The 21337-nt window shown below is 33.3% G+C and overlaps 1 protein-coding gene across 5 annotated transcripts in view; it reads right to left on the reverse strand.

The window, feature by feature from the left end:
* Nucleotides 1-2823: 2823 nt before the first annotated feature.
* The window catches only part of LOC145329366 (uncharacterized), a 102387-nt gene continuing 83873 nt past the window's right edge, over nucleotides 2824-21337 (reverse strand). The window contains exons 1-15 of one of the 5 annotated variants that reach the window (XM_080173449.1): nucleotides 15410-15547; nucleotides 14786-15013; nucleotides 14151-14226; nucleotides 13161-13356; nucleotides 12541-12755; nucleotides 12217-12309; nucleotides 11984-12045; nucleotides 11518-11735; nucleotides 10793-10880; nucleotides 9171-9327; nucleotides 6859-6938; nucleotides 5760-5853; nucleotides 5025-5177; nucleotides 4270-4443; nucleotides 2824-3727 (exon numbers count right to left, since the gene is read on the reverse strand). In XM_080173449.1, the coding sequence (XP_080029575.1) occupies nucleotides 3650-3727; nucleotides 4270-4443; nucleotides 5025-5177; nucleotides 5760-5853; nucleotides 6859-6938; nucleotides 9171-9327; nucleotides 10793-10880; nucleotides 11518-11735; nucleotides 11984-12045; nucleotides 12217-12309; nucleotides 12541-12755; nucleotides 13161-13356; nucleotides 14151-14226; nucleotides 14786-15013; nucleotides 15410-15507 (2010 nt within the window). In that variant the 5' untranslated portion in view covers nucleotides 15508-15547 and the 3' untranslated portion in view covers nucleotides 2824-3649. Of the gene's footprint in view, nucleotides 3728-4269; nucleotides 4444-5024; nucleotides 5178-5759; nucleotides 5854-6858; nucleotides 6939-9170; nucleotides 9340-10792; nucleotides 10881-11517; nucleotides 11736-11983; nucleotides 12046-12216; nucleotides 12310-12540; nucleotides 12756-13160; nucleotides 13357-14150; nucleotides 14227-14785; nucleotides 15014-15409; nucleotides 15548-21337 lie in introns of those variants that run through there. The other 4 variants (XM_080173446.1, XM_080173447.1, XM_080173451.1 and 1 more) reach the window with 4 other exon arrangements.

The following is a 21337-nucleotide window of genomic DNA, read 5'->3' on the forward strand; positions in this document are numbered from 1 at the left end:
GAAAGTTTAATTCTTGAAACTTTGTGTAAAGATTCTTCTGATCAATGTACATCTCTTCGCCTAGCTTATTATCTAAAATGCAGTTGAGTAATGGGTTACAGTTCTTCAATTATAAAGACACTTGCGGCTACGCCCCTTGTGGTGACGACAAGCAGGGGGAGAACTCGACCCCCCAATTTTATTTTTTTTTAAAGAGAAAATAAGAAAACTTTTTAGGGGGGGATTTTCTTTTCTAAGGGGTGATTTTCTAGGAAGGTTGGTGGTAACCTTCCCTAAAATAGTTATAAACCTGACAGAACCTAAGAATCTACACTGCTGTAAAGAAAAACTATTTGGTTTAAAAGATTAGAAAGATACTTCAGTATACGCAGACAGACAGACACAGATCCTCTTACTTTTAAATGAGGCTGGAATTTTACTCACCGCTGTGCAATAAGATGTAAAACTTCTAGAACTACTGGTATACCATGGTAAAGACATTTTTGTAAAATGTATCCAAGTACCTTATCACTCATTATGGTTGACCGTGAAGCTGTTAATAGTGCCTATAAAAATATGACGTCATATGGCACACCATTGGTGAATTAAAATGTATACTGGCCTTCCATTAGTAATTCAGTCTGTGTATTGGCCTATCATTTGTCATTTGTATTGTATGACGTCATTTTTTTAAAGGCACTATCAACAGCTTTGTTGGCCGTCCATCCTACAAGAATGAAAAATGACAACTATGTGGCTGCTATACCAGAAGCTTTTAAAATGTTAAGATTCCCAATTTCCTATGACCAAGTAACGTTCACTCTTAAAGGAAGCCTGCAAGAAATAAACCGCTCTAGCTGCTGAAAGACTGCCACAATTAGACTCAAAACCCAAAAATTAAATCCTTCAGCTTCAATAAAAAAAAAGTTGTAGGCATTTTAAGAGGATTCTTTAGGTATATGAAAATTATGAGAGTTTTCTATTGCTTATGATAGAAATTTATAAACTAAACTACGTCGCCTAAAAACATTGGATCTTTTGAGGCAGTCATTAAGCAGCTAAAGCGATGTATTTTTTGCAGGGTTCCTTTAATATCTAAATAGAAAACTGCGAACGATTGTTAACTTCTGGTGTATATAGTAGGTATCCTTTTTCTAGTTATGAGTCATTGTGTGGTAGTCGGACAGACAGACTGTCACTTCCTAGAGCACGCTATGCTCTGGGACTACCGATAACGCCCAGGTGGTTAATCCCCTCACTATCACAATTTTAGCAAACCCATTCTTCCATTGTTTGACCGTCAGAGAAAGCGGTCAAAGTTATCACCCGCCGATATGGGGAGGGAGTTGCCCCTCCCCCCCTGCATGTTCCAGTAACCTACCCTTTTCCGGGGGACGTCTACCTTACCCCCTACAGGGGCCTGCCCATCTGCTATTCACCTGGCTGCAGCCCCCATCTTCTCCACACCCATTTTCTACCTAACCCACTATTGAAATCTGTTTGTATATAAAGCCATTAATTTGTTGTGTATATTCAGTTCAAATAAAACATTCAAACTGTAACTACTTGTAGTACTTTATTGATAGAATCCTTAAGGCTAGGGGCTCTTTTGACCGGACTCGCTCAGTAGGGTTGAACTGCTTCACCCCTACCACAATTGAAAATAGAAAAAAAACACTAAAGAAAAATATTTAATTAATGTTTTATTACAATATCTATTTATTATCACAATTTAAGTTAAAAAATATTACAATATTATTTCAACAGACTATTATTATTTTCTCTAGACTATTTGTTTCATAACCATATATTTATTTTTATAATCACACTATTTTAGAATAGAAAATAAGTTTAAAGAAAAGTATTCGCTTTTGTAAAGCCAGTAACTGACCATCTGAGCAAACATGAACACGCAGCAAGTTTAATTTAAAATCTATAATTTTAATAATTTTACATTTTTAACCTTAAACTTATTTTATATTCCATCACAGTGTGATATCTATAGATGAATAGATACATGTTTAAAGTCACTGGTGTACTGAAGAAAATCACAGAATCTATTGTCATAAGGCATTCTATGTTTGTTTTAAATGTTTTTCAGTGATCTTAAGGGATCAGACAATGGACGATAAATAAAACTACAAATGTGATAAACAAAATTACTCCTTCTGAAGATTGAAATTATTGGTTGTAAAATAAAAGTTTGAAACTAACCAATCAAAACCCTTAAAAAATAAAAAAAAATTAAGCAACGAATAAGAAAACGTGTTTGTAGAACTTTGAGTTCCAGTGTAATTTACAGTCCAATGTTCCCTCCCTTCCTGATGTATTAGGCTATTGATGGAATTATTTAAGAAAAAATTTAATAATAAGAATTTTTTTTAGTTTAAAAAATAAATTAGCATTTTATATATTTTCAAAACTACTTATTTCGATATCTAAACAATTTATAACAATGTATAAGTTTAAATTACCTAATTAAATTAAAGCTGAACTTACATTAGTTAAAATTATAACATAAAAACCTTTACAAAATTATACAATTAATTAATACAAAAAAACTATACAGTATATTAGAATTGAAGGCACTACCTTTGCATTGAATTGTATATCAACAAGGATGACAACACTCATACGTAGCAAAGCTAAAAAACTTATTAATGGAAGTACGGACAAAGTAAGGAACATAGCAGATTTTCAGAAGTCATAAATCATCAATAATTTAGTAGTGGAAAAAATTAAACCTTTCACATATGCATTTATTTATATTTTTGTAACATGAAAAACAGAATGACGGACATATAGACAAAGTTAATTATAGAGTAGCTTTGTTACTAATAAATATTAATATTGTTCATTTATAGTTGAAACCAGTGTTTGGCAACTGCATAAGCTACGGCTACAAAATGCAACCAGGGTCTTTATTTTAAAAATATGTGCTACCGCTGTAAAAAAAAAGACTGATAGCGGTTAGAAACATACAATTTAAACGCAACGGTCCAAATTTTAACTATCCGCAGCTGAAGACACAGCTGACAAGCCGCCCTTTTGACTTTTTTTTTACAAGTCGTAGCCGCAGTTTTTTCAACTATCTGCAGCATAAAAAAATATGCGACAACGAGTCCTGATTTAATCATAATAACTAAAATCACTTTTTGTAGTTTTTTATAGTCAAAACACAACAATGTTTTTTTCACCGGCTAAGCATTTTCATATTAACATGAACTTTAATAATTTTTTTTATCCACTATTAATGTCTTCTTGGTTATTTAATAACCCTTAATTTTTAAAGTTTATATAATATTGTCCAGAGATCAGAAGTGCAGGGCACCATGGCGTTGCATTGTCAGGCGGGTGTCAAATATCCTCACTTTTCATATACACACAGAGATCGTGGCTTACTTTACAATTAGCTCAATGGATTGTTTTCATAAAAAAACTCACATTATTTTCTATAACTTCATAGTTAAAAAATTTTATTAAAATATATAAGCTTTTGTCCATTTTAGTTTTTTTTTATTGAATTTAATATTCTTTCTTTGTTATTCACTTTAACTTAAAAGATTGTTTATGGAAAGTTTATATTCAAAAACTCAGGTTATATAATAGATAGAATTGGTTGTAGGGGGTCTTTAGGTTCTCATGACGGGTGCATAGGGTGTATAGGTACTCATGATGGGTGCATAGGGTGTATAGGTACTGGATGTTGGATTCCTCCCTGTCTCAGACCCATGTTGTAAGCTCGAGTCTGAAAAAAGTTTATGTTAGGTTATATTTGGTAATTGGTATCCCCGCCGGGGTTAGGGCTCCTTATTTTAGAAATATTGGGAAGAGGGTTTGTAATAAATAGAAACTTTTTAGGAAAGTACTGTGATAATACAACAATTCAATCAGCTTTCTATTCAATATGTTGGAATTTATACATTGATGTCAGCAGAGAGCAGTTTGTCATACATGTGTAGATACCGAGTGCTAACCTTATATTAGTTAGTCTTGTTTATGTTGTTGAATCTATGCATAGGCATTAGATTCACTGACATTAAAGGCCCCAACTAGCTTATATAAAGGTTAGCTTATTAAAGTTATTGTTTTTTAACATACCTTAGCCTTATCTAACCCTGTTATCACGGGACCGAATTAAATCAGTACATTAGGTATAGGCCCTGCATGGCAAGATCAAGGCCCATTGCAGAAGTTATAATTGGAATAAAAAACTAATTCCCCCCCCCCCCCTATGAGACGAGAGATTTTAATTCTGGATTGGAATTTAAGGGAAAGTTGTGGCAGTACCTTGTCATTAAGATGTTCATGATGCATAGCCAGCTGATGGTCCATTACCAGAGGATCATGCTGTTGACCTCCTCCCCTGCCATGGTGGTCTGTCAGCATGCCATGACCGCCATTTCCTCCGCGTGGATCAAACATCCCGGCGCTACTACTCCCAGGTCCCCCACCAAGCCTTGCCTGAAACAAGAATATATTGATATATAATGCCTTTTTAGAAAAATGTCCATCCTTATATTCTCATAATTTGGAAACCTAATACATTCAGTTAAAAAATAGAGAAGGCAAGCGTTCAATAGCTGTACCAAGATCTAGGATTAAAAACTGAATTTAACCACTTTAAATACATGATTTTTTAGCTTGCATTTAAAGATTTTATACAACTATTTCTAATATCCTTTTACTATCGGTTGAGTTGAAAAAAAATCGAGAGTTAAAACAAATTTCTTAAGAAAAAGTCCTTTTCAAATTGAAGCGTCAGTGATTAAGGCAGATAATTTTCTAAAGTACTATGTGTGTAGTCCCCTAGGTTTTTCCAGCTATCCTATCATATAAAGTAGTAAGGATAAGAAGCTTATATTGACATTCATAATTGCTGAACCGATTTGATTTTCTATTCAAGGTAAGATTTAAGTAGGTCCTGTCATGGTTTTATACAATCTAATATTTTAAATAGATATAAATTTTTGGATGGTTTTAATCAATTTTATAGCCTTAACTCACGCTTCAAATGAAGCTAGGGGTACATCCGGACAAAATACCTGTTCATGTTGCATACCAGAATGATGGGGGCCAGGGTGGTGATGTGAGGGCGCCCCCCGACTATGGTCCGGAGGATTTCTCTGGACCACGTGGGCCTGCCGACTACTCTGCTCTATCTCAATGTCGAAATATACAGGGTCGTGACCCATCTCCTAAATTTGTGACAATCATTAAAAAAAAACAAAGACCTCTCACACAAAGTTGAAAAACTAAATAAGGGGGAATGGAGTGAGATTTCGTTTGTTTAACTAAGGTTAAGTTATATTGGAAACAGGTTAGCCATGCAGGGTTAGGGCAACGCAGTTATAGGCCTCACAGTGCTAGAGCCCCCCACCCCACAAGGATAGGACAGAGTTGCTTAAAGTTATCCTAATGAAATATTGTTAATGCATTATTCAGAGTAGGGAATCTATCTTAATTCTGGCAAAGTATGTTCTTACATTTTTCTACTAGGTGGTTTCCGATTTTTTAAATTTTTAAGGAAGCTTTAATTGAAATAGAGTAAAACTTGAGCACTTTAACACTTAAGAACCTTTACATACATTTGTAATAAATTTTTAAAAAAGAAGTGATAGTTTATCGTTTGTTCAGTTCTTATGGTTACGTTAGGTTATATTGGGAATTAAGTAGCCCCAAAGACATATTAAAAACTCACTCCCCCTTATTTAAAAAAAATAAAGTGGTCGGGTTTTAGCGCTCAATGGGTATTTTGTGTGAAATGACCGATTCTTTACCTTAAGTATGTAATCTTGTAGTCTGTCAGTAATATCTGTCCAGGTTGTCTTCTGATGGATCAGCTTTTCTCGGTCTGTTAAAAGCTCAGTTTTTCTAGAAAAAAAACATTTAATTTATTCCTTTAATTTAAAGAAGAAATTGTTTTTCTTCTGAAGCTTAGGTTTTCTTAAATTGCTGGTCTGAATGGGTTGTACTCTTCAAGGAAGCTTTGTAAATGTCGTGGGATGGATTAAGGCTATTTTTTCTGACTTTCCTTATCCTCCTCTAGATACTAGGGGCGAAGTAAGTAGTGTTACTTTTTAGTAAAGATATTCTATTGCCCAGTTCACAAATAACTTTTAAAGGTCGACCGACTTTTCTTGTAGGTCAACCTAAACAAGTATAACCCATGAAATCAACCAACCTAAAATTTCCAGAGGTCGACCTTTGTCTTTTGTGAACTTTGCTTACATCCAGCCCTTTTGTAGCATACATACTGTTGTTAGGGGAGTTTAAAACTTGATGGGTTGAAAAAGAGGGGAGGGCAGACCATAGACGTCCAAGGGGGGGGGGGGTAATGGGGCGATTACCCCCCCACCCCAAACGATTCTGGGGGTGCCGTAGGCACCCCAAATTTTTTTTTCATTTTACCCCTACATTTAGGGGTGGGTAAATACCCCCCCAAAATAAAAAAAATCTCGGCGTTATCCTCTTTTCAATTTTTTTCAATTTTGTAATTTAACCCGGGGGTAAATTTTTTTTTTGGGGGGGGGGGTAAACTAAATTTACCCCTGCCAACAGATTTCAGGTGGGGGGGGTAATTACCCCCCCCCCCCCCAAGCAAATTTAAAATGTTAAAATATATACTACATAAATTAGGTCATGCAAACATGAAGTGTACATAACAACATTCGTACAGTTCACTGAATGACCTTGCCAGGTTTGCTGTCATCCTGTGCCCGCAAGGATGGAGACATTCAAAACATTCCAATTCTCTGTTATGTAAAGTTATTATCTTAAAAAAGTATAACATACAGAAAATGAGATATAAAAACCGAAGGGTTGGGGATTGAATGAGTTAATCCAAACATAAATGAATTATTTGGCTCCGCTACCAACCTGCATTTTATTCTTGTAACTTCAGTTTCTAGTTGTTTTATAATGTCTATCTTTCTCTTTCTACAATTCTGAGCTGCTACCTATAATTTAAGAATTATACTAATAAATATATTTGAGATTATCATATTTTTTCTTAAAATGTTTAAAATTTTCCTTTCATTATTTTTTTCAATAAATCTCGCTTTTTAAAAGCAAAGCTTTTCTATTATTAGGGTCGGTCCATCCGTCCGTCCGAGACAGATAGCTTTTTTCCGTTAATTTAGGCATGTTAGAATTGTCCTATCGATTTCAAACTTTGCATGGTGATTCCTGTAGTAGTTAGGAACTTAGCGTAGTTACTCTATAATCATTACCAGAATGTCCGTAACGTCCATTTTAAACATGTTGATTTTTCTACTTTTTTAACAACAAATTTTTATGTGATCTATTTGTCCGTTTGATCTGATTTTTGGTATGCTGATTCCTGGGACAACAAAGTAAAATATTATAAGCGAAGTAACTCCATAATCAAGTCCTAAAAATGTAAGTATGTCCATAAACATTATCCTGTATCAAGCAGTTTTTCAACAAAGAAGGTGTATCAACTTTTTTGCTTTTTATTTAAGATAGCTAGCCGGTTCTTTCAGTAAGTAGTAGATGTAAAATTTTTCATAGAATTCAGATATGCAATCGTTTTTTTTTGTAGACCTCTTATTTTTAAAGTAATTTAATTTTTTTTAAAAAATAATTAAGTCGGTTTTAAGGTACTAAAACGCAACAAAATAAAAGAAGAAAATGGCCAGTATGAACAAAAATAGTAAGATCTTTAATTTGACACCTTACTTTTAAAATTCTGTTAAGTAATTATTGAAAAAATCTATTTTGTTAACCTCGGATTAATCAAAACTTTGAAATTAAAAATATCCTCTCACAGGCATAAAAAGTATGTGTTCATATATACTTTTAGAATGAGAAAAATAATACGAATTCATTCTAAGCAAAATTGAAAAACTTTTATAAAACTAAAATAAAAAATATAAGTTTATTTTAAGAATCATAATTTTCGGCTTTAAAGGGTTAGCTTGAATAAAACCTGAACAAAACCTAAACAAAAGACAATGCAATGTAGCAGATATTTTTTTAAACACAAGAAACAATAATGTATTTTTAAATGCATTGTTTTGAAGTTTATAAACAGACTGATGCATATTTGTTCATAATTTTTCATTCTTTACATGTTCTGTAATATCACTATATTCATTGTAGTATCTATTGTATATATTGTATGAACGATCTCCTTTTTTTTTTTGGCAATTCTATTGGTTAACTTTATAGGTTAAGCTTCGCGATTCGTCAATTTTTGCGATTTGTGATTGGCTAGTTTAGTAGTTACAATTCTTAAAATAAACTTTTTATTTTTTTTATTTTTTATTACAATTTTTTAAAACTTTTTCAATTTCGCTTAGAATGGATTCGTAATATTTTTCTGATTCTAAAGGTATATATGAACCCATGTTTTTTATGTCTGTTTGAGAAAATATTTAGGTTTAAAGTTTTTATTAAACCGAGGTTAAAAAAATAGATTTTTTCAATAATTACTCAACAGAATTTTAAAAGAAAGGTGTCAAATTAAAGATCTTACTATTTTTGTTCATACTGGCCATTTTCTTCTTTTATTTTGTTGTCTTTTAGTACCTTAAAACCGACTTAATTATTTTTTTAAAAAACTTAAATTACTTAAAAAATAAGAGGTCTACAAAAAAACCGATTGCATATCTGAATTCTATGAAAAATTTTACATCTACTACTTACTGAAAGAACCGGCTAGCTATCTTAAATAAAAAGCAAAAAAGTTGATACACCTTCTTTACTTACAATTTTTACTCTTATACTTTTATATTCTGACTATTCCGTTCTGACACTATACAAGTGTTAATGTCCGTTTGTCCTACCGTTTCAGTGCTTCGCTTTTATGGATGTTGTCATCCTTGTTTTCATAATGTTTAGAAATATGAAATAGCATCAAACCATATGAATTCAGGGAGGTAGAGGACATTGTAATGTTTTCTACACTACTCCACAAAGTTTTGTAATAACGCTTTCTAATTCATTGGCTTTGTGGACTTTTATTGAATTTTGATTGTTTATCTTATTAATTTGAATGTCCAAACGTTTCAACTATTAATTGTAATATACAGACGGGGTAATTTTGAGTATCCTCATTGGCGATGTTCATCAATCTATCCATTTAGATACTAGATATGAATTATTTTCCTTATCTTGTAAAAAAATTAACTATTTCAACCTTAATTGACTTTTGTTAAGAAATCTACCTTATTCTTTCCCCTTCTCCTGATATCCCTACACAGTGTCAGCTGTTCCTCTGTGAGTTCGTGCTTGCTCAACAAGTCGTTGAACTCGTCCATGGGCAGGTTGATGATGTCGTTGCAGGATATTGGGAGTCCCATGGCCTGCGCCTTCCTCTCATCCCTGTCATAGCATCTTATAATAATAAGGTGCACAGTTCAAAATATGAGTGACATTGTTAATTTAGGCATGCTAGAATTGTTCTATCGATTCCAAACTTTGCATGAAGGGTTTTTTAACAGTTCGGTGCGATATATAAAGCGTCGCAACTCCTTACGTCCATTTAAAGCATGCATATTTTAACTTTACAATTTTTGTATGGTATAATTATCCTATTTATCTGATTTTTGGAATAAGGACAACAAGGTCAATTATTAAAAGCAAAATAGTAATTACTGTTTTTTTTTATCGATTTCTAATGACATTATAACTGTATACTTTATTACTTATACTAGTGGATACGCCCCTAAAGGCCTCTAGAGAGGGGAGAGTTTACCCTTCCCTACTTTAATTTTAGTTTTGATCAAAAAAAGTAAAAAAACCTTGGGGCGCTTTCTCTTTGAAGAGTGGTGGTAACCTACCCAAAAATAGTTACACACCTTCCCAGGACCTATGAAGAGCTAATATGTATAGGAGAATAATAACGATTCATCGGTTAGCGAGATCCTTTGGTACAGACAGATACACTAAGACATCCTATTACTTTTAGGGGATTGAAAGGGTTTCCTCCGGAATGAATAAAAGTTTAGAAATATAAATAATATATGCTTACCTTGTCATAGTGTTACCCCCGGGTAAACTATCATGATGCTATGCTTACCTTGTCATAGTGTTACCCCCGGGTAAACTATCATGATGCTATGCTTACCTTGTCATAGTGTTACCCCCGGGTAAACTACCATGATGCTATGCTTACCTTGTCATAGTGTTACCCCCGGGTAAACAATCATGTTGCTATGCTTACCTTGTCATAGTGTTACCCCCAGGTAAACTATCATGATGCTATGCTTACCTTGTCATAGTGTTACCCCCGGGTAAACTATCACGATGCTATGCTTACCTTGTCATAGTGTTACCCCCAGGTAAACTACCATGATGCTATGCTTACCTTGTCATAGTGTTACCCCCGGGTAAACTATCACGATGCTATGCTTACCTTGTCATAGTGTTACCCCCAGGTAAACTATCATGATGCAATGCTTACCTTGTCATAGTGTTACCCCCAGGTAAACTATCATGATGCAATGCTTACCTTGTCATAGTGTTACCCCCGGGTAAACAATCATGTTGCTATGCTTACCTTGTCATAGTGTTACCCCCGGGTAAACTATCATGATGCTATGCTTACCTTGTCATAGTGTTACCCCCGGGTAAACTATCATGATGCAATGCTTACCTTGTCATAGTGTTACCCCCGGGTAAACTATCATGATGCAATGCTTACCTTGTCATAGTGTTACCCCCGGGTAAACTATCATGATGCTATGCTTACCTTGTCATAGTGTTACCCCCGGGTAAACAATCATGTTGCTATGCTTACCTTGTCATAGTGTTACCCCCGGGTAAACTATCATGATGCTATGCTTACCTTGTCATAGTGTTACCCCCGGGTAAACTATCATGGTGCTTCTTTCTCTTCTCCCGCCGTCCCATGTGGGCGTAAGGGTTTACTAGACCTAAACATTTAAAATGATAAGAATTTTGTAGTTTTATTCTGAGAAGAAAGGTTTATTTTAATAAAATATTATTTTCATACAAAGAACCTGTCGAGCACAGACCCTTCCCACCTCTTCATTCTTAATTCCTTTTTTAGGGTGAGGGGCTTTTCTATGCCTATAACTGCTATGCTCTAATCCTGCGGGGCTTCCTAGTATCCAATATAACATAACCAGATAAAGAAACAAACAAACAACTACACTTCCACCCTTTTTCCAATTTTCTTTCAAAATAAGTGGAGGTTTCAGAGTTCAACAAGACACTCTGAGACAAAACTCTTATTATTAAAATTTAGAGTTACTTTATTCAGTTATATTCTCATCTTTTTCAAAAATTCTAAAAGATTTCGAATGGTTTAAAGAGATTTTCTTACCAAAAAATCACGAAACCTTTTAAGTATATTATTAAATCATAAATGTCTTTCTAAAGTCAAAAGATAATTAAGAATTTTCTTCAAAAAAGGTTTAAAAAGAAGCAAAAAAATTACTTAAATAAAAAGCATCAAAATTTGTCAATATGGTTTTAAAATTAGTTTTTTGACATTTTTTAAACGTTTGAGCAAGCTTAAACTAAAATAAGATGAGTTTACAAACTTACTTTCAGCGCCATACGCAGCATAGGCTGAATAATAATCCGGCCGTAGGGGCTCGTCCTTTACACCATACGGGGCCGGATAACCATGGGACAGAAAGTCCCCCATGTAGGGGTGGCTTCTTAGGGGATCCCCCGCGCCCCCAAGGGAGTCTGATGCACGGGGAGATGTGTTGTTCTTGCTCCATTCACGAATTATTTTCTTTTTTCGGTCTGTGTAACATCTAAAAAAAATTCAGGATTAAAAAAATATTTGTTTCTATATTTTTTAAAGCATTTTCTGTTGTTTATTAAAGTTTCTTTCAATTAAAACCTTTAATTATTTTTATAGATGTTTGAAGTTTGGTTTTGAAGATGCTTAATAAGTCACCCTCATTATTAGGGAATGCCGTAGGACAAAACGGGTATAGTGCCTTTCGTAGCAACGCCTTCGCGGAAAGCTGTCTGTAATACGATGCGATAATAACTATACCTGTAATCATATTCTTGATGTGGAAATAGTCCAGCATGCAAGGAGGGATCTAGCCAACCACCCTAAACAAACAAAGGTTGCAGTAATAGTTACAGATCAAGTTTCACCACAAGTATTAATGACATTGGACTAAGAACTGTACCCCAATGATGATAAACAAAATTACCCAACCTGTATAAGATTATCATTATTGGTTTAAAAGTTGGCCACTATTTGAATAAATGTAATAATACCTCGGATAAAGAATCATGGTGAGGTAAATCTGGAGGCGCAGGCTGGAGGTATTGATGGAGGGTCTGCATAACATCCTGGTTCTCTAAACCTCCCTATAATATAAGATATATTATTAGGCAGAGAATTTCCTAAAAATTAGTGTATAGGAACTATCAAGAAAAGCACGAAATTTTCTTGTGTTATCCTTTCCACTAAAAAAACTAGAAGAAAACAATTTTATAAGGAAATCAGATGAATAGAAGTTACATAATAAATTAACGAAAAAAGCTAACCGTTACGGACGGATGGACCAACCCTAACTATAAAAAAAATATCAGACTCACCTGAAAGACACTAGAAGCTGGGTTGTGTGGGTCCCCGGACTCTGGCCCGCCGTAATACATAGACGTATCCATAGGCTCCATCTTGTACTGTGGCTGGCTGACTGGCGGCTGACTGCCCCCTGTCTCAGTGCTGGAGACGGGTGGACCTCCCCCCTGGGACCCGGAGGCTTGAGCTGGCGAAGATTCAGGTGCACTCAATGGCAGGCTACTTAATCCTAAAGGATAAATCCTAATGTTTAAATATAAAAGCAATTTTGTTAAAGACATGTAAAACACAAAACAAGGATGAGAACATCCATAAGAAGCGTTGCACCAATTAATGGATGGACAAACGGGTAAACTGAGTTATGAGCAGGTTAAGCAGAACGGACGAACAGATAGACAAAGTATATTATACAGTAGCTTCGCTTCTATTTAAGATAAAAATAATCGAAACTTACAAGGTGTGAATTTTGAAATTTTAATATGATCTTTAGTCCATTTTAGAATCTATACGTAAAATTTTTTAGCTGCCTCGCAAAAAGGTTCAATTTTGCGCGTGTATCTGTGAATAAGTTATTGTTTCTTTATATTCTGATGGTGTGCGCAAATCTTTTAACTCCAAGTAAATTTATATTTACCTGGAGCGGCTGACACTCCCATGGCGGCTGCTGAGAAGCTGTAGCCTGACGATACTTCTGGCGGCTGCAGGGAATGTAGGTGGTGGTGGGGACTGTAGGCAGACGGGTGGGGCGGAGGGGCAGGATATCCCGGGGGATAGGACAGGGAGGGGTCAGGGGGCTGCAGTAGGCCCGCCAGGTTCCACGTTACACGTCCCTAGGAATAAATTTATTTTTAATTTAAATTATTTTATACATTTGTTAGAGCCATGATTTTTAAAAAGACAGTGGACGATAATTTGATTTTCACCCCCAATGGTAATAAAAAATTACACCTTCTGTAGATTAAATGTATTTGTTTAAAAGTTGGAAATGGGAACTAATCATAATTAAATTAAAATTATAGTTTTTAAACCAACAAATATGATACCGTGGTTACAAAACTTTAGTAAATAAACATAATTTGCACTAATTTTTAACATGCATAGATTATTTTCTTGAATTTTGAAACAATTTAGACAAATTTTATTTCTTATTGGAACCTTATTTATACATATTTATATATATGATACATACATAAAATAAAGATATATTCTATATATATATATTATATATATACTAAACATACAGTAAATTTATAGTAAATGATATGTTTTTGGTATTTTTATTTTTTGCTTCAATATGATTTATATAACAGAAAATTATAATATTAATTTTATCTGATTAATTGTAGAGTAGCTAGGAATATTTATTGGTAGTGGATGTATAATTTACGTGGATATTATGACAGGGGAAAATTGACGTCAATTTACGTTGCTATTCCCCTTGTCATTTAATTGTCAGTTTGTTCATTCAGTAGGAAAGGAGGTTATGGGGTAAAGGGAATGGAAGGGGGTAATCGTTATTTACGCCCGCTGTGTGTTTCACTTTATTAGAGAACATAAAAATCTTGTTTAATAATAAATCTATTTGTTGATAATAAATTATTAATTTTCAATCATTTTGAAATACCTTTTCCTCGTGTAAAGAATCTTCAGTTTTCTTTATTTCTTGAGTAGCAAGGGACACAATATCCAAGGGTGACATTCTACAACAAGTTTATTTTCTTTTAAGGAGCAGCATACAGTGCATATAGGTTAATTTTTAGAATTTATGTTTTCTATTTTGTGAAATTTTTGTACATATCGATTGCACCCCTAACAACTAGGGGAGTTAGGGACAGTTTTATAGCCTAAAACCATCCAGAGATTTATATTTGAAAGTAAGATGTGAAGCTTCTCAATAAAACTTAATTGTTTCAATTGTTAGCAAGATCACTACAGACAAACATAAACTTTCAATTTTCTAATGAAATATAAGGGAAATATAATTATAATAATTAAGAATAGCCTTTTCTTATAAATCTAAATATGCTGAAATAAGAAAGGAACATGTTGATATTGACTAAGCATCAAATAACAAAATACTTTACTTATACCAAAAATCAACAAATGCACTGTAAAAATATTGAATATTTTTATTTACTGAACGTTCAAGGGGTAAAAGGGTGTTAATAAATTTTAAAAGAAACTATGCTACTATCGAAAATAATCATTTTTTAACTTTGCATTTTTGACAAATTTTTTAGAGTGGAAAGAAACTCGAACCTTTGGTTTGGACTAGAAATATCTTCAGGTGATCTAATACTGTGGCTTCCACCACCCCCGTAGCTCTGCAGCCCTCCCCCATGCCTGTCCGGCGAGGGGGAGGGGGTAGGAGCCCCTCCGGGGCTGGAAAGGGATGGGGGCAAGGGGCTGGCACCCTCCCCACCTCTGCTGTAGTGTTTGTTTGGAGAAGGAGATGGAGATGTGGGGGTGTAGCTCAGGTAACTGGATCTAGTTGTGTCAATATTACATTTACTCAATTTGCTTTCAGGGACAGGGGCAAATAATTGATGAACAAATGAACATGACAGTTTGTATACTAATTATTTCCTCCCCACAATTGTGAACCTAGTAATATATACAAATAGGTTGTCCTATCTTGAAATGATTACCATTCTCCTAAATATATTTAACCAACTCCTAAATAAGACTAAATGGTTTGCTTATATATTACTTATTTTATTTAAATTTAAATTACTTGAAAGTCAGTCCTAAACTCAAGATTTTAATTTGGTTTTGTGAAAAATTCCAACATCTTATGGCTCTTATTTTAAAATAATTTTTGAAATATGTGGTTTAGGATCTCAAAACGGTTTGAATATTTTGTTGATGTATATTGTTAATAACCTAAGGATAAGCTTGTGTTCTGTATTGGCTGAAGATTGGGGTAGCAAAATTTCGTGTAATGAACTGAAACCATTTTCAAAACATTGTAACTTTAGCATGGAAAGTTAACCAGAAACTACTCTTTCAGTCCAATGTCCCCTACCCCCCAAAATTATGAGACATTTTATTCGGAATCTATTAAAATTTAAAAGAAGGATCTAATTTTCAGTTTAATGTCCCCTTCCCCCCAATGTTATAAGACATTTTATTCGGATTTTACTTGGTACTGTCCAATGATAAACTTAAAGCTAATTTAATAATTTAGATATGATATTCATCTAGAAGATAGATTAACCTTTCTCATAATATAGGTATACCTAATTATTATGTGAATTCTCTTTATTTTATGTTTGAAATGCCTGTATTCTCCAAGGTTAAAGGCGACATTTGATTCTAGGTTCACCATTTAGAACAGTTGATCAACCCAGGTAGATTTCAGGTTCACCATTTAGAACAGTTGATCAACCAAGGTAGATTTCAGGTACACCATTTAGTACAGTTACTCAAACGAAGTAGATTTCAGGTTCACCATTTAGCACAGATAATAAACCCAGGTAGATTTTAATTTTCCATACTGGTTCTCATTTTCTTGCAAAAATTTAATTCATTTTGTTTCACAGTTTTCCATATCTGTAAGTTTAAAGGTTGACAAAGTGTTGCTTTTCATTATTTAGGTTTATAATAGAATTTAAAAAATTACCAAGATCTTTAGTTACCACGGATCTTAAGGGTAAGACAATGTAGAGAAACGTTTGGACACACTAAGTGTGGAACTATTCGATCCAATTCAACAAAAGTTTTTGTGCCAACGATAGCGGGTTTATAAAAATATAAATACCAGTGTTATTTACAGTCCAATGTTCCCTTCCCCTATTTCAGTTAGGATTTTTTTTTATAAAATAATTGGATATGTTATATAGCGGATATCCTTTCTCTTCATTTGACGAACAAAAATGTAGAAGATATTTTAAGCTTTTTATTATTGTTTATATATTAATCTTTAAAAAGTTTATCTTTTTAAACGAAACAAGTCCTATGCTTTTAAAAATAAGTTTTTGTTTTCATTTGTGTTTTGAAGTAGCCAAAATTTGTTCAGCTCCTCCTTTAAAACCAGTTGCTACCATGGATTAGGGAGGTTTTTTTACAGCAAAAAAATTGAGCTGCTTGAGAATCAAAGTACCCTGTTGGGCATGCACTTTGAAATAAGAAAAAAATTGGGATGGTTTTTCCTTTGATTGTTTATCACTCAAATTTCTACTAAGTAGCCCCACAGGGTTAGGTTAGGGTATCTTATTTTAAATTAATTTAAATTGAGGGGAGCATGGAGCATTGGTGCTCAATAGGCACTTTGTGTGATAGCACCGATATAGCACTTTTACAGAAAGTGAGAAAAAAGTTTAACAGTTGTGATTATACTATAGATTTTACTACTAGATTTTATAATAAATGAGTATCGATGCCTAGCGTCAGTCTGTCCGTATGTAGGTTAAGAACTCATAGACTGCTAGACTAACGCTATTTTTATTATTGGCGAAAGTAAATTTTTTCCTCATCCCTTGATTTATATATCACCTTTTCCTTACATCCCTGTAAATGCAGAGCTCTCTAAAGCTATTTTGTTGACTTATTTTCAAGTGGTATTCAGGGACATGGATGGACAGTCAGAAATTTTAATCAAATGTTTTGTTTTAAATGTTTGATTATTCCTGCCGAGCACTGATTTACTGGACCGATTATTCAAATATTAAAAATTACACCTATCATAACATTAAATGATTACATAGACAAAAATCTCTGATTATTAATCTATGTCCCTGGTGGTATATTGACTTAACTCGACATTGAATACTAGAGAACAACAGGGAAGAAGGATCCATTGGACTGTAAATTACATTGGTATCCAAAGTTCTATAACAAAGTTATCTTAAAAACTTTGGGTACCTTTATTGAATTTTAATTGGTTAGTTTAAAACTTTAAGTGCTTAAATTTTTCAACCAATAATTTTGATATACGAAGAGTTATTTTTTATCATCAATGGGAATGTATATTAATTTATTGCCGTTTGTCTTATCCCTTAAAATCCCCGAGAGAACACACACTAAAATATTCTTCAACAACAGTTCAATAATATCCAGAGATCTCAAGGAATAAGACAATGGACAATAAATTGATGCCAGAACACAATATCAATAAAAAATTACACCTTTTTCATAATTACACAAAAGTCTTCGATTTTGTTTCATGATTTTCTTTCAAATCTTTTTTCCAACCTATTTGTCATATATAATCCAAAATGAATCGAATCGAAGTTTTACTTTTAAGAAGCGAAGCTACCCTATCAAAAGGTTATGTTTTATGTTAAAAATATATTTCGACTTTATGTCACGTGATTCAGCAACCGTTCTTATGCAGCTTCATTATTAAAGTAAAATAATAGAGTGGGCTGTGGTTTGTTTACTGTATGTCTATGGGGTGGAGACCCTGTGCCTACTTTCAATTAGGATATTGAATATTAACACAGCTAACTCAATACAAAAAAGCAGAAAGAAATTTTCTAGCAGACAAAATAGGTCCCCACCACTTGAACAAGGTAGATGTTTGAGTTATACATCTATACTTGTAAATCTAATGCTTCATTATTGTGGATGTATTCTAACATAAAATATTCAAAGAACAAGCTTATGCCATACAAGATTATAAGGTTTATATTTAGCATTCCAATTAATTGTTTAACTAGCGTCTGCGCCCCTAGCATCTTGGGGCTCTATATTCGAAGGGAAATAGAAGGGTATAAAAATAGCTTAAAACTATACCCAGACTTATTTTTAAAAATAAAACAGCCTAAAACCAGCCTAGGGCCTATACAAAGCTTCCCTCAAAAGGAGAACCATATCGATTCAGTGGTTAGCAAGATCCTTCGCTACAAACAAAAAAGCTTAGTACTTTATATTATAGGATAACATGTGAGATTGTTTTCACTGCGCTACTCTAGTACTCATGAACACAGTTGTGCTTTTTATGGCGATAAAACTTCATGTCATTTGATTAAATATATTTGGTTAACACCTTGTGATCAAACCAATGAGTATACAATGTACAAAACCAGGCGGGGGTCCAAAAGAAACTTCTAGAATAAACAAATGAAAAACCATAAAATTTGATTTTTTGATTTTTCCTCTTGTTAAAGTTTCCTTAAAATAATCATCTATTTAATTGTATGACTTTTGTTTAAAAGTAATAACTTTGCATAGTGATGGAGTTTATCTGTTTATGAGCTAAGAAAAGTTAATCCATATTTTAATGTTGATGTCATACGCCCGGTATTGCAGATATAACTTTAAAAATGAATCAAAATGCAATGATACAAGATTGAAAATTATTTTTCAGTATGACCTCAAAACCAAAGAACATCTAGAATAGAACCGGTTGTTGGCTATACTGAAAAATCACGTATAGCATATTTTTTCCACGAATGTTAAAATAATAATAATAACATTAATTCCAGTTTTGTTAGCCTGAGCTTTCGGCCCCTAAGGGCTAAATAAATTGGTTTTAATATTATAATTTTTCATTTAAATATCTGCTGTAAGCTGTTTATAATCTATGCGATAAATAACTATTTTCTCACATGGCTTCCTTTTGTCCTTGTTCTAAAATAAAATTTGTTATTACATAAAAGAATAAAAAATACGTTTTACTTCTAATTTTGAAAAACTATTAAAAAAATGGAAAATGAAATTAGATTTATTTCTGATACTTTTTCATAATATAACATTTAAACAAAATAAGTTGAAAAAAATTACGCTTAATTTATTGTCCGCTGTTTAGTAAATGGAGTGGATTGTAAGAAAACAAGGATGATAACATCCATAACAGCGAAGCTCTAAAACGGTAGGACAAACGGACATTAACACTATATTAATATAGTGTCAGAACTGAATAATCAGAATATAAGAATCAAAGCAAAATTGTGAGTAAATTTGTTAAAGATCACATAAGAATTTGTTGTTAAAAAAGTAAAAAAATCAACATATTTAAAATGGAAGTGACGGACATTCAAGTAATGATTATAGAGTTGCTACACTTTCTAAATCTAAACATACAGGAATCACCATGCAAAGTTTGAAATCGATAGGACAATTCTAACATGCATAAAATATGAATAAAGCTATCCGTTCCGGACGTACGAACTCACGGACCGACCCTAATTATAGAAAAGCTTAGCTTTTAACAAGAACGATAACGTCCAACTAATTGGTGCTTTCACACAAAGTGCCACTTGAGCACTGAGAAACCTTCACCTTTTACTTTAAAAATTAATTGAAATACGGGGTGGAGGAGCCTTTTCCAATGACTAAACACTTTGGGGATACACTGTACTTTACATTACCTAGATTGTCCTAAAGTAAATTTTTTTTCAAAAAAAGAGGGGGGGGGTATCATTGTTCAACAAGGAACTTCATGTGAAAGTACCTTTAATTATATCAAATAAAATGCGAATAAATGTCTTAATAGGGCAGTATGTTCTACCGTTTAAACGACGTCCTAAATGAATTACTACCAAGGACGTCCAAGCTTTTTTTTGGGGGGAGGGGGTCTATCATCCCTTTTCCCCCTCCATTAGACGTCCCTGAATACTACCAATTCCTTTCAATGTGCACATTTGATGAACTAATCAAAGTACACTAGAAATGAACCATCAGATTATAATTGTTGAGTGTCTTCACAGCTAAAAATGGCAAACGACAAGTTTTGTGCTTCACTAACTTTGTGGTGCTTCAATATAAACAAGTAATTGCAAGAAGAGGTGACACGATTATTTTCAGGACAAATCAAGGACAATCATGTTCATATGTTCTATAGCATAGCAATAACAAAAGTAATAGGATGTCTATGTTTGTGTGTCTGTCTGCTCCAAAGAATCTAGATAACCGATATCGTTCTACTTTGGAATGTAGCTTCTCAGACATACTAACAGTTTATAACTATTTTGGTGCAGGGTAATGCCACAGCATTCGCCAATAGAATCGGACATAACATGAACGTTAAGCCGTTTGGTCGCTAGCAGCCTTTGAAGTTCATTAGATCACATTTATTTATGCCCAGTGTTCTATCTTATCTAGAGTTACTCTTAGCACATACACTTGCTATAAAACAGGGACTCGTAATACGTAACTTTAATCGGGTTCATTCATATTGTGTTTGTGTTTTTGTATTTTTAAAATTATTTAAATAAATGCAAAATTCGTGGTAGTTAAACATTAGGCGAATTATTGACTGCAGATAAACTTTGAAAAATAGTGATTTGCTGCTGCTTAAAAAGCTTAGAATTATCTAAAGATCATTCAGCATAGCAAAGAGCTTGAAGATCTATATAAGAACTCCGTTTCCAAAGCTATTTAATATTTCACACAAACCAATTTCAAAAATTATGTCTATGTTTGAAGGAAAGGAAACAGGTTGCAATTCTTAGTAATAGTAAAAATGCACTTCACATTTTATATACATCAAAATAACATCCACGATATGCTCTTGGACAAAAAAAGTTATAGGTAGCACAAAAAGAAAAGATAGCCCTTTTAAATATATAAAATACAACATAATTTATTAATAGTTATTAATCGTATTTGTAAAAAAGAAAATGGTATTGATCTTATGATTTTTATTTTAGTATTCGTGGAAAACTATCTATAATACGATGGTATACAGGATTTGAATCCAGCGTTTTGGAAGCCATACTAGAAAATACTTTCTTCAGTGAGAATCAATAAATCAAAATTAAATTGAAATTTTTAAAATGCTCAAAGTTAAAAATGTCTAACTTCCCCTTACTACTAGAGCACTGCTTTATTATAATAGAATATTAACTTTCGGTCAAAAGACTTATT

This window comes from Acartia tonsa, chromosome 10 (genome assembly GCF_053477335.1).
Source record: "Acartia tonsa isolate MP-2025a chromosome 10, ASM5347733v1, whole genome shotgun sequence".
Lineage (NCBI taxonomy): Eukaryota > Metazoa > Arthropoda > Copepoda > Calanoida > Acartiidae > Acartia > Acartia tonsa.